The 13,377-nt window shown below is 47.9% G+C and overlaps 1 protein-coding gene across 1 annotated transcript in view; it reads left to right on the forward strand.

Moving 5' to 3' along the window:
• mgaa (MAX dimerization protein MGA a) overlaps window positions 1-13,377 on the forward strand; it is a 40,512-nt gene that overhangs the window by 18,778 nt on the left and 8,357 nt on the right. The window contains exons 11-19 of the mRNA XM_085767967.1: window positions 682-756; window positions 2,032-2,490; window positions 4,074-4,397; window positions 5,176-5,407; window positions 8,026-8,325; window positions 9,599-10,464; window positions 12,621-12,746; window positions 12,907-13,018; window positions 13,148-13,206. Of these exons, the coding sequence (XP_085624093.1) occupies window positions 682-756; window positions 2,032-2,490; window positions 4,074-4,397; window positions 5,176-5,407; window positions 8,026-8,325; window positions 9,599-10,464; window positions 12,621-12,746; window positions 12,907-13,018; window positions 13,148-13,206 (2,553 nt within the window). The remainder of the gene's footprint in view (window positions 1-681; window positions 757-2,031; window positions 2,491-4,073; window positions 4,398-5,175; window positions 5,408-8,025; window positions 8,326-9,598; window positions 10,465-12,620; window positions 12,747-12,906; window positions 13,019-13,147; window positions 13,207-13,377) is intronic.

The following is a 13,377-nucleotide window of genomic DNA, read 5'->3' on the forward strand; positions in this document are numbered from 1 at the left end:
ATTCAGATCTCTGAATACATTATTTTGTATTTGAATTTTCATTTCAAATCTCCACAACTTTTTTGTTTTTTTTCTTTCACTTCTTTTTACAACTACAGCACTGTTTTTACAGTGTTTCAACACTTTTTCACAGAGTTTCAAAACTTAGTTTCAGAGAGAACACTGCCAAATTTCAAATTTGAAACACTGTAAAAACAGTGCTATAGTTGTAAAGAAGTAAAAGAAAAAGACAAAGAAAAGTTGTGGAGATTTGAAATGAAAATTCAAATACAAAATAATGTTTTCAGAGATTTGAATTTTTATTTCAGCCTTTCAAAACTTAGTTCAGAAGTTTCAAATCTTTTGGACGCTTTCAAACACGGGGTTTCAAGCTTTCAACATGTTTTCTTTCAGTTTTGCCTCATAAATAACAATCAGCCTTGTGATTTAATTCTCGTCATTATTTATGTCTTCATGGCTCAGTCTGAAACTCTCCTAGTTCACTGTCAGATATTTACCTTTACCTAGCTCAGAGAACTCGTCCATGTTCAGAGAGAAGCAGCTTCACTCTGAACCACTGGATGGTTTGAGTCCTGTTGTTATCCTGACTGAATGTAGGAGATCTAACCTGTGTGTGTGTGTGTGTGTGTGTGTGTGTGTGTGTGTCTGTGTGTGTGTGTGTCTGTGTGTGTGTGTTCCCAGCAGAGCAGCGAGAGCTACAGCAGCTGTGCCCGGGTCAGAGGTTACCGAGGGAAGAGGAGCCAGAAGCAGCAGCAGGTGAGTCGACGGAGCTCATACGCTGAGTTGTTTTGGAGGGAAACACAGAGACTGCCTCCTTCTCTCCAGCTGTCCTTTCAAAATAAGAGCGCAGAGAGAAAGCCCGGAAAACAAAACCGTGTCTCGTGAGCTGGTGGCGGTGAGAAATGTAGCGGTGGAGGTGCCAGCGTGCCAATTATTATGCCGCGGCGTGCCTGTGTTTATTTCGCGATACATTTTTTTGCAGCACGATGCATTTCATCACATTTTGTATCGCGAAATTCCGCCAAACGATATTTCGTCCCGTCCCTAACATACACACACATGAATAAAGGTTCCAAAACGCGAAGGTGTGTGTGTGTCATGATGTATTACATTATCTTATAAAAGATCCATGGTGTGTGTGTGTGTGTTAGCATTAGCTCCGTGTAGCCACAAGTCGAACTTAGTACAGTAGGCTACAAACATTTCATGTTTCCATGGTTTCCTCCAACTTTCCGAACTCAAACCAATCACGATTCGTGACATGCATGACGTCATATGCGTTCTTATCTCGTAGTTTCTCGCGATAGTTCTATCCATTGACGAGATTTGTGACACCGAGACGGACGACTGATCTTGCAATTGCGGTTTTCAGCCAGTGGAGGGGGCATACCGTAGATGACCAAATAGTCGCCCGCGTGCAAATACGCGCCTGTGCTCTAACAGCCGCCGGGGTCCGACCTCATTTGGCAGAATGAACGCCCGGGCGATTAAGTGTTTACCATAGTCTTGCACAGAAAACAAAAAGTTTTTTTCACCAGCGACTCCTACCTCTGTCAGTCAGCCCCTCCTCTCGCTCTCTCTCTGGCATGCAGGCGGACACACACACACACACACAGGTGCGCTAGCGGGACAGGTTGCGCTGGACGACAAAGACAAATAGATAAATGCGCTAATGTACAGTGTTGAAATTACCGCGACCGCCCCCCCCCACCCTCACCTCCTCCCGCTATCGTTCATAACACTGCTCTGATCAGCTCCCTGTGTCGCGGTTACACAGACAAACTGTCTTTTTATTGTCTGATGTCAATAAAGATGTGTCGGGGAAAAAAGTAGTTTTGTTCCAGTGTTGCTATGGTGACCTCCTTGTTCTTTGCATGATGGTCTGGTGCTGCTCATTGCAAAAATAAATTGTAGCCTGTTGCAAATACGCGCCTGGTTCTTATAAACGCCCGGGCTACTAAATGGTCATCTACGGTAGTTCTGCTTTAAAGGTTAGTTCAACATTTTGACACCGTGTCTCTCCTTCTCTAGGTCGACTCTCAGAAAAAGCCCAAACGAGTCAGTTTCAAGTCTCCGAGTCACCAAGTCCAGACTCTGAAGACGAAGCCCCGGCCGGCCGACCCCCCTCCCCCTCCTCCCCCTCCCCCTCCTCCCCCTCCCCCTCCTCCCCCCAGCTCGCCGCCGCCGGCCGAGCCCGACCCGAAGCCGTCGAAGCGTCTGATCATCCTGGCGGAGTGCCAGTGGGCGAGCGGCGGCGACCAGAGCTACGTGCTGCAGCGGCTGTGTGAGGCGATGGCCCAGGACCGGCTGGACCGGCCCTTCTGGATCAGGAAGTACCTGATCAGCCCGCTGGGCCAGACGGTGGAGCGGAGCGGCAACGACCGCTGCATCCAGTACAAGATCCACATCTCCAGACCCAAGGTGCAGCAGGAGGCCCAGAGGGAGAAGAGGAAGGAGGAGGAACCAGAACCAGGACCAGGACCGGCTCAGGTAAAAGAATGTTACGTCAAAATGTAAAAAGCAAAAGAAAAGAAAAGATTACGATAAAGATTTTATTCTGTGGGTAATGGGGGCGGGACTAGATCAGCTTTTGCTTCTCCCGCTTTCCCTTTCGGCCATGTGTATTATTGTATTATTTGAACCAAGATGAAGTGTGATGATGATGATTTAGGGGCCGTGTCACCAGACGCGTTTTTAGCTGCTTTCCCAGCGCTTAGCGCTCTCTCTCTCTCTCCCTCGTCAGAATGCAGCTGTTGCTAGGTTACAAAACGAGTCCTCTGACACTTCAGTGTTCCGGCCTTGTTTAATGTAAACACTACAACGAGTGTCAGAAATACACAACAGCATTAGCAGCTTTTGACATGGACCCTGAGGTCGGCCTACCTTCATGATATAAACCGAGCCACGTCTCGTTGTGTTGCTGTGGTAACGTATGTCCCGCCCCTTCTTGATTCTGATTGGTCAGTGCGGGGAAAAAGTGACATTGACGAGCGCAGCGCTGTTCTAAAAGTTGAACAGATTTCAACTCGAAGCGCTCTGAACGCCGCGACAAAAAGAAGCAAGCGGAGCGCCGAGGGTGTTTTACCGCCGAGGGCGCTGAGCGCTGTGAGCGCTGAACTCAACAGGTTTGAATGGAAAGTAGACGGCCAGAGGCTAAAAACGCGTCTGGTGGACACGGCCCTTAATTAACATGCCCGAAATAAACAAATAAATAAATAAAGGTCTGACACAACCGCCACTTCCTGCTGCTGCTGCTTCACAATAAAAGCCCTGATCACTCTGTTTTATTGTGAAGGTGCAGCAGGACCCTATAAAATAAGTTTTATTTTTCCCCAAATTCTGTTTTTTCCGTCTTAATTTTTGGAAATTCAATTTTTTTTTACCTTTTACTTACTTTATTTTCCAACCAAAAAGAGTGTTTTTAATGTTAAAGCTATAATATGTAGGAATTCCCCCCATCTAGCGGTGCGGTTGCATATCTGAACGTATTCTTGATGTTGCATTCAGGTGAAATGGGGCAGACGTCAGACAGACAACAGACGCTGCATGTAACAGGATAAACAAGTGGTCTGGCAACATGTTGTCATGGTGATGTGGTATTGTTTTAGTAAAATGACATCCGGTTGGTTTGCCGACGGCCGTCTGCCTGACTGCACCTGAATGCAACACCGGTGCCTCCGTCCTTCCTCACACTACACAGTGGTGACGGTTTTAACAGGCCGTTTCCGTGGTTACCTACGGTCACGATGCAACATGGCCGCCTCGGTTCGGTGCGTCGCCCACTTATGTATTTGTAACGACTTGTAACAACTCATTCTAAGGAACCAGAAAGCTTTCATCTGGATGCAGCTGTGATTCACCTTCAGTCAAATACGGATTTATGAAAGACAGGTTTGATTTTTGATCAGAAAAAGACAAATAAGTTACAGACTGGGACTTTAATGACTAAAATGTTCACAAATTAAATAGAACTGACTTTAAATCGGTGAAGGAGAAACCGATTCAGTCTCATTATGATGTCATGTTTTGTGATTGATGATGATTGATGATGACGATGCCGTTTCCTGTCTCAGGTGAAACAGGAAGAGGAGGAGCTGCAGCTGGAGGGGGCGGGGCCAGCTGAGGGGGCGGGGCCAGTGGAGGACTGGCAGCGGGAGGTGGAGGACGTCGACCTCCAAGAGGAGGAGGAAGAGGAAGAGGAGTCGACGCCTCAGCAGCCGTCTGATTGGACGACGGAGCAGCAGTGGTGGAAACAGAGAACGGCCGGAGAGAAGAAGAAGAAGAGGAAGAAGAGGAGGATGGTTACCATGGCGCTGCCCTTCCTCATCGGCATCTCCCCCGCCGGGTTCCTCTCGGCCAATAGGAAGCAGCCGGGAGGGACGGACCACCTGGTGCAGGTAGGAACTCCTTAGAGACCGAATCTCCTTGTTGTTTATATTCTACTTCCAGGTAGAAAACCAGCTGTAATTTAAATGAGAACAGTAGAAACGAACGAGAGTTTAGCTATATCTCATATTTTTCACGCCCTATCACCGTTTAGACAAATCTGAAATGATTGAAGAAACATTACTATTTCTGTGTGTGTGTTTTGTGTTGCTATGTGTTGTATTTATTCAGTTTGGGGGAATCACAGTGTCTAGAAAGCATCAGTGGCTCAGCTGACAGGGACAGCTAACGGTAGCTAAGCTAACGGCGGTAGCTAAGCTAACAGCAGCTAAGCTAACAGCAGGACGTCAGCTGTTAAAACCCTCCCGTTGTCGGACACGACATGAAACTACTCCAGTTAGCTCAGTCATGTTGGAACTCAGATATCCGCTGGAGAAAATATTTTTTCATGGAGCGTTTATTGAGTCACTGAGTTATTAAAGTTAAACAGGTAGCTAACCGTTAGCCCGGCTAATCTATGATAACCATGACTAATTACAAAAATGTGCACACATAAATAGTAATGTTTGTCCAATCATTGGTTTTATAAACTTTACAAACATCAGATTAGTCTAAACGGTGATATAGTGACATGAAAAAGTAGATAAATATAGTGAAACTCTCGTCCGTCACTATTGTTCTCATGCTGGTTTTCTACCAGGAAGTAGTTGGAAACAACAAGGAGATTCGTCCTATACGGATGTGATGATCCTGTCTCTGATCCTGGTCTTCCTGGTGTCTGGTCGTCAGGTGAACGGGAAGCTGTATCCGCTGGCGAAGGTCCAGCTGGGCCGCATGGGGGCGCTGCACCCGGCCAACCGGCTGGCGGCGTACCTGACCGGCCGCGTCGGGGGCAACAGGAAGTCACAGGGTCAGAGCTCAGGCCCCGCCCCCTCCACCTCCACCTCCGACCCCAACGGCCCCGCCCCCGCCAAACCCCCCAGGCCCGTCACCGTGGTAACCCTGGCAACAGCACCCACAGGTGAGACGAGTCCAGCTCTAACTGATCAGCTACAACGTTGTGTTTTAAAACTAAACAGTCGCCGTGTTTCCTTCAGCGTTCAGATGCACTTATTTTATGTCTCGCTGTTGAATGATGTTGTTTATTGTGCAGCTGAGAAACTGAATTTCCTTCGGGATAAATAAAGTATCTATCTATCTATCTATCTATCTATCTATCTATCTATCTATCTATCTATCTATCTATCTATCTATCTATCTATCTATCTATCTATCTATCTATCTATCTATCTATCTATCTATCTATCTATCTATCTATCTATCTATCTATCTATCTAGATGCATCAGAACGTTATGATGGAAACACCGTCACTCAAACTGAAATCCCCCGATTCACACAGACTGAAATACGCTTGCTAACGCCGGGTTTGGTTGATTCAAAAGCCCTAGTATTCGCACGGGATTAGTTTTACCTGGGGACGTCTGGTAATCTGTAATAATTGTGGAGGACGTCTGTGATCTTAATCCCGTGCGAATGCGCCATGTCAGTAATTTGTAAAGTAAAAATTCCCCCGCAAATGACCGACTATATTTCACCAAAGACCGAGGTCCCGTGGTAAAACTAGTCCCGTGTGAATCTGCATCTCAGTGATTGAGGGGCATTTTTTGTTTTTGTTGTTTTTGTTGTTTTTATTGCGCGCCTTTTCTACTTCTTCCCCGGTTGAAACCATAGCTACTGTACGGGCTGAAACATGGAGGCTGCGGTGGAAATTATGAGCAGCATTTTCGAAGACGTTTAAGGTGCAAACACGGGCTGGTATCGGTGCTGGAGACACATTTAAATAAACAGCTCAGATCCATAAAAAGAGCAAAATTTCGGAGGATATTGAGATGGATGACGTGCAACAGGCTTAATACAAATACCATGACGGCTCGTTACTACGACAACACTGTTGCGAAGTCACGTTGCTGCTTTGACATTTTATTTACATTTGCTTGGCACATGGATGTGACAGCAGCGGATGTGCAGCTTTGACGTCATATCGGAGCCTAAATGTCAGTAAACTAGAGTAAAATACAGACTTCACTTATCCCGTGCGAATGCACCGCAAGAAACACAGACGTGGGGGGGGGGAATTTACAAATCACCAGACGTCCCCAGGTAAAACTAATCCCGTGCGAATAGGGCCTATTGGCGCATTTCCACTAGTGCGCTTCGGCTCGGCTCGGCGCGCTATTTGCGTGTTTCCACTAGCACGTAGTACCTGCAACCAGGTACTTTTGGTATCACCTCAGCCCTGGTTCCAAGCGAGCCGAAGCGTTACTCAAACGTGACGTCAGCCGACTGCCTTCCACTGATTGGCCGATGAGTGTCGTCACTGGAAGCGTCATAACCGCACGACGACCGACAACAGAAATGTTCCTGCTGAACCCTGTTATTACCTACGTGACTTTATTAAGTTTTAATATTTTTTCATGCGAGAAAGTAACTGTTTAGATCCCCAATGTGCGGTTAGTTTATCCAAACGACGGCTGTTTAGAAGTTTGCCCCGATGTTTTTGGGAGAAGTGAAGCTCCAGGTCCGAGCAGCGACCGCGACATCACAGAGGCAGCAGCCCGGCTCCTGACGTGCTCCGCCGGCCAGCCTACCACCGTCACCCCGAGGAGAACAGACCGCTAATTAACTTACCCGATGGCTTTTAAGAGGTTTACCACCGGCTGGTTAAACTCTTTTTAGGGGATAAATGTTGGTCTCATTGATGAAATCTAACAATTGTGGCTGTAGCAGAAGTTTGTTTGTGGTTAGACAGAAGAGCAGCACTGCCTTGGGGTCTGTACGCACAGAAAACACCACATTTACATCAACCATCATTCATTTACAATGAACCAGGCCGATCTCAGAGCTGGTAGACTCTCCGGTAAGGCATATTGAACGGTTAAATGCCGTTAACGGGACGAGAGCAGTCAAAACGGCGGTTTAAAGCTAGCTACAGCGAGGGTAGGTTCACTTCCTGTTTACAAAGTAAAAGCACCAATTCTATCGTGATGGCTTTCCTTATGATAAAAGGCAACGGGTGTTTTATTTTGTGAAAATAACCGGAAGTGCGTTGCTCACTACGGCTAGCTTTAGTTCGTCAGAACAAAATTGTAAACAGCTGGTATTTTGTCAGATTTTCAACACGTTGGGGATCTAAACGACTACTTTCTCGCCTGAAAATGTTTCAAATGTTGCTAAAGTTATATATTTACAGAGTTTAGAGCGTTGCTCGGCGCCGTGTAAATGACGTCACGGCGGCACTAGTGATACTCAGTTGTAATGGAAACACAACCAAACCGAGCCGAGCCGTGCCGTGCCGAGCCGTATCGAGCCGAGCAGCGCCGAGCCGAGCAGCATCGAGCCGAGCCGTGCTAGTGGAAATGCGCCATAAGAGATGGAAACAGTTCTGTTGAATTAAGTGACGTAGCCACTTTCACTCCAACTGCTAGAAAAAACAGATTTATGAATCGATTCAGACCCGTAGAGAATCAGAATCATGATTCTTACATGACTGTTAACGGGTTTAAACCAGTTTTTATCCAATGGGAAAGAAGCTTCATTAGGTCTGACCACCCCCCCCCCCCCCCCCCTCTCTGCTCCAGACTCCAGGACTCTGTCGCGGCTCCTGGTCCCTGACGGCGCCCAGCTGCTGCTCCAAGCTCCGCCCCCCCGGCTGAAGGCTGCTGTGGTGGCCCCGCCCCCCCGGCCCGGAGCCCCGCCCCCAGCCCCGGCCCCCCCTTCGGGGCAGAAGGTCGTCCTGCAGCTGGTCCAGACGGCCTCGGGGGTCCAGTGTTACCGCAGACCGGACGGGAAGCTGGTCCAGCTGATCCCCATTAGCCACCTGAGGCCGGGGGGCGGGGCCTCGGGGGGCGGAGCCTCAGGGGGCGGGGCCACGGGGACAGGTGAGTCACTGTCAGCTGTCAATCATCACTTGACACACTGGTAGGAGACATTAGAGACATGAGACATTAGGCAGAAGAGAGAGGACAGACCAGCTTAAAGCAGAAGTAAGTGGTCCGGTGGTTTTGGCTAATGCTGCGTTCCAGGCAGGCTTTTGAAACCGTAAATTACAGCTTCAAGTCACAACTTACGACTTTGTAGCGTTCCAGGCAACCCACTCGTGTTTCTCCGACCTGTTTTACCGGTGAAAGTCACTATAACGGCCACTCGTAACTTCTGACCCGTGAACTCGTACCAGATCGAACTGGTACCACTTCACGGTCGGAAAAATACGAGTTTCCTTGAACGCACCATAACAGTCCTCGTCCCTACGTCACCACATTCAGGCGCATCCCTTGGCTGCACACACAGAGAGGACTGCCCCTTTATGCCGTTCTCTCTCCTCATTGGATAAAGGTTGTAGGATACAAGGAAAGTTTTCTCCTGGGCTCAGAGCAGAGCAGAGTGACTGACAGACCCGTGTTTCAGACCAAACACTCTATAGAAGTGATTGCTGTCGGAAGAAACAACTATTTAAGACTTAGATTAACACAAATCAGAGCTACCTGAACCAGCCCTAACTAAAAGCCCTGTCATAAAGGAAGGTCTTCAGTCTAGACTTAAATGTAGTTAGAGTGTCTGCCTCTCTGACCCATGGAGAGAGCTGGTTCCACAGTAAAGGAGCCCGGTAACTGAAGGCTCTACCTCCCAGTCTGTTTCTAGAGATACTGGGAGTCACTAACTAACTTCACTAGTCACTAACAGACATTAGAGACATGAAACAGCTGTCAATCATCACCTGACACCCTGGTCGTCATGGTTACATCTAAATGTAGCAACAGTGTTGAGTGAATGTACAATTTTATTCTATGTACAAATGAGATGAGATGTGTGATGAGAGTGAGAGAGAGTGTATGTGCTGTTGGTCCCTATTGTGCACTTTATGATCTGGCTCCTGTTTCCCTGCTTTTATTAGTGCATTCTGTCATTTTTTTTAAATATTATGGTTATTATGTCCTATTTCAATTAATCTTAGTATTGTATCTGTTCCCACTTTACCTGCCCAGGGACTAACAGGCGGAAATTAGCAGTTGTTGCTATAACAACCTGGCTCAGAGCATCTCTTCTTGTTTTACAAGATTCATGTTTTTTTTTGTGCATCGTCCCTTTTTAAATAAATAAATTCATTCATTCATTCATTCAATGTTGTGAAAACGTTTTGTTTTGTGTTGACAGCGTCTGTGGCCGCCGTCAGAAGCCCCGCCCCCCCCTCCTCCTCCTTCCTAAGCCCCGCCCCCGCTGGCGCCGTCCTCCCTCGGAAAGGCGTATCCACGACGACGACGTTCAGGCTCCTCCCCCCCGGCGCCAAGGAGCCGATCTTCATCACCTGCCCCCCCCCCTCCTCCCCCTCGTCCCCCTCCCCCTCCCTCCCCCGCCGGCTGCTGAGGCTCGGAGGCCCCGCCCCCCTCGCCGCCACCGCCGCCACCGGCCCCGTCAAGCTCTTCGCGCTCTCGCCGTCGTCGACCGCGGCTCAGGGGGCGGAGCTCGGCCTCGGCGTCAAGACGCTGGTTTTGTCCACGGTTGCTAAGAAACCTGCTGCTGCTGCCCCGCCCCCTCAAACCCCGCCCACCTCCCAGAGCCACGCCCACAAGGCCACGCCCCCTTTACCCCAGAGCCCCGCCCACAAGGCCACGCCCCCTTTACCCCAGAGCCTTGTCCTTAAGGCCATGACATCACAGAGCTCCGCCCCCGTGGCCACGCCTCCTCAAACCCCGCCCACCTCCCAGAGTCTTGTCCTTAAGGCCACGCCCCCTTTACCCCAGAGCCCCGCCCCCGTGGCCATGACATCACAGAGCCCCGCCCCCGTGGCCACGCCCCCAGAGCTGGCCCGTGACCTCGTCGACCTCGACATCATCTGCATCGACGACGACGACGACGAGGAGACGGTGTCGGTGAAGACGGTGTCGGTGAGGTCGTCGTCGTCGTCGAGCGGCGAGACGGACAACTCGTCGGACTTCGATGACGAGTCGTTGCCGAGCGACGAAGAGACGGCGACGACGACCGCGGCGACGGGAGGCGGAGCCACGAAGCCGGCCATGAAGGTATGACATCACTTCCTGTTCCTGTTAGGGATGTCACGATTACTTGTTTTCACAATTAATCGCGGTATTAAACGCCACAATTATTTAATCGTAAAGATTCCTAAATACCGTCACTTTCACAAAAATTTGATGTTGGAACCGTATCGGCAGATGTGGCGCAAAAATAAAGGTAAATGCTCAGATACTGGTCCGTTTAACTAACGTGAACAAAAAAGGCTCACGCACATCCAAAAGTGCAACCAGGTGCTGAGTCCAGGGAGGCGAAACGAAAAAAAGACAGGACTCGCCACACTGTAGGAGCTCCCATACAAAAATATTTGTTAGAGGACTAAAAAAGGAGACAACGTTTCGAGCAGTGCGCTCTTCGTCAGGTCAATTAGACCTTAATTTAATTAATTAGATTAATTGACCTGACGAAGAGAGAGAGAGAGTCTCCTTTTTTAGTCCTCTAACAAAAATTTTTGTATGGGAGCTCCTACAGTGTGGCGAGTCCTTTCTTCTTTCCATTTAACTAACGTAACATTGAATTGGTAGGAATTTAAATGTTAGCGTGTCATTTTTAATAAAAAAAAGAAAAGCAAAACAAAATAAAAAACGATTAAAATAAACGCAAACATTTGGTATGGATAACAATTCATGCCCTGAATATTTCAAACATTTCCTGAATTGGTCCTATATTAATAGATACTTGAAATATTTTGTGTAAACAATGAGTAATGTAATTATATTTTGACTATATTTGATTTTACACATTCATATGTTGTGAAATTAATTAATGCAGAATAATCGTGATAATCGTAGTACCGTGATTATTTCTCTGACAATAATCGTACCAAGAAAATGTATAATCGTGACATCCCTAGTTCCTGTTCCTCCTTCACAATAAACATAGATATCTACACGTAGCTGCCTCCTCTGACGCTGCTGCCCATGGGAACGGCCCATGGGAACGGATCGTCGCCGCCGCCGCCATCTTGGGGGGGGGGGTCTAACTTCTACTTCCTGTATCTACAGAGGCAGTAGAGGTCTATCACTGAAGCCCTTTGTTTTCATAGAAGTACGACAACTCAGCTACATAACTCACCTTAGCAGTTATAGGGTTAAACTGATTTAATATGGCCTAGCACAATTCTATAGACACAGACGGCAAGCAAGGAAACGTCACTTCCGGTTAGGGCCGTGGGGGAAAACAAACCGTTTTCCCCATACACACTCATGCAAAAAGGCGGCATTTTAAACCTTTGTCAAACGCTTGTTCGCCGTCCTGTCTTAGTTTTAATCACATGTATGTGCTGATAAAGAGCTATATATTAGAAAACTCATCACGATCTGGGTCGATTGCTGTCCGTACATCTTAAAATATAAAGTTTTCACAGCCATAGCCTACACCGAGTCAGCAGGGTCGGCAACCTTCACTTCCGGTCAGAGCGTTACACGTTTGGAGAAGATGAGCGAAGTTCCGATATAAAAGTTCAGGTTGTGGTTTTTGAATTTATTTGCGGTGCAAAATAATACACAATAACTCAGGCAGTGTCTACGAGTGTCTAGAGCCGGCCGGCGGCGACTAAGAGAGCGTCAGAGCCGTGGGGGAAGACAAATATGACTGACTGTGAAATACCTAATATTTTTAAATGTACGGACAACAATCGACCCAGATCGTGATGAGTTTCTAAAAATATAGCTCTCTGTCAGCATATACATGTGATTAAAACTAAGACAGGACGGCCAAAAAGCCTTTGACAAAGGTTTAAAATGCCGCGTTTTTGCATGAGTGTGTATGGGGGACACGGTTTGTTTTCCCCCACGGCCCTAACCGGAAGTGACGTTTCATTGCTTGCCGACTGTGTCTATAGGTAGCCTACAGTGTTTCACACTCACTCGCCGGCCTCATCACCATGGCAACCACAGACTCACAACTACCACAGCCTATAGCCCACACATACAGGCAACAAAGTAACAAACTATTAATATAATAACTAGCGGTATATGCAGTAAATGTAACACATCTCCACCCTATGATACGTTACCTTAGTTTCATTTATGTCAGATAACTCACCTACATCACATTCAACACGTTACGTATATATATGTAAGCACAGTAAAAGCCTCTTGCTGCTGCAGTCTGACGTGTCTCGTGTCTCCATGGCAACCGGCAGGTGAATTGGACGCTGCACAACGAGCAGGAGAGGGAGAGGAGGAGGAAGATGCAGCAGCTGTTCAACGGGCTGAGGTCAGAGGTCGGACTGGACCGCAAGACGTCCAAGGTCTCCACGCTCAACACGGTCAGAGCCTTCATCCTCAGTACTACTCCTCCTCCTCTTCTTCCTCGTCCTCCTCTTCCTCTTCCTCCTCTTCCTCCTCCTCTATAACTGTTTGGTAACTAGTTATTGATGCATCAGTGAGCTGATAACGGTGTGTGTGTGTGTGTGTGTGTGGCTGCAGGCGGTCCGGCTGATCAAGGGTCTGAGGGAAACGGAGTTCGGTCTCCAGAGGAGGAAGAGGAGGCTGATGAGGAGGAGGGAGGAGTTCCTCTCCACCTTGGTCCCGTCCTCAGGTAACAACAGCTGTGTGTGTGTGTCTGTGTGTGTGTGTGTGTGTGTGTGTGTGTGTGTGTGTGTGTGTGTGTGTGTGTGTGTGTCTGTGTGTGTGTGTGTGTGTGACTAAAACCAGCTGTGTGTTCCAGGTTCTGGTCTGGAGGTTTTGGACCTGTCTGAAGAATCCACAGACGACTCTGATACCGAGGTGAGACATGAGACATTAGAAACAGGGGACAGTAGAAACATGAGACTAGGGATGCACATTTTGAATTTCTTTTCTGACCGATAACCGACGCTCGTTAACCGATTATTAACCGTTAACCGATAAGATTAAGATGCTTGCGGCGCACGGCAAAAAAAAATAAAAATTGATTGC

This window comes from Trachurus japonicus, chromosome 22, assembly GCF_045865225.1.
Source record: "Trachurus japonicus isolate A0001 chromosome 22, Traja_1.0".
Taxonomy (NCBI): domain Eukaryota; kingdom Metazoa; phylum Chordata; class Actinopteri; order Carangiformes; family Carangidae; genus Trachurus; species Trachurus japonicus.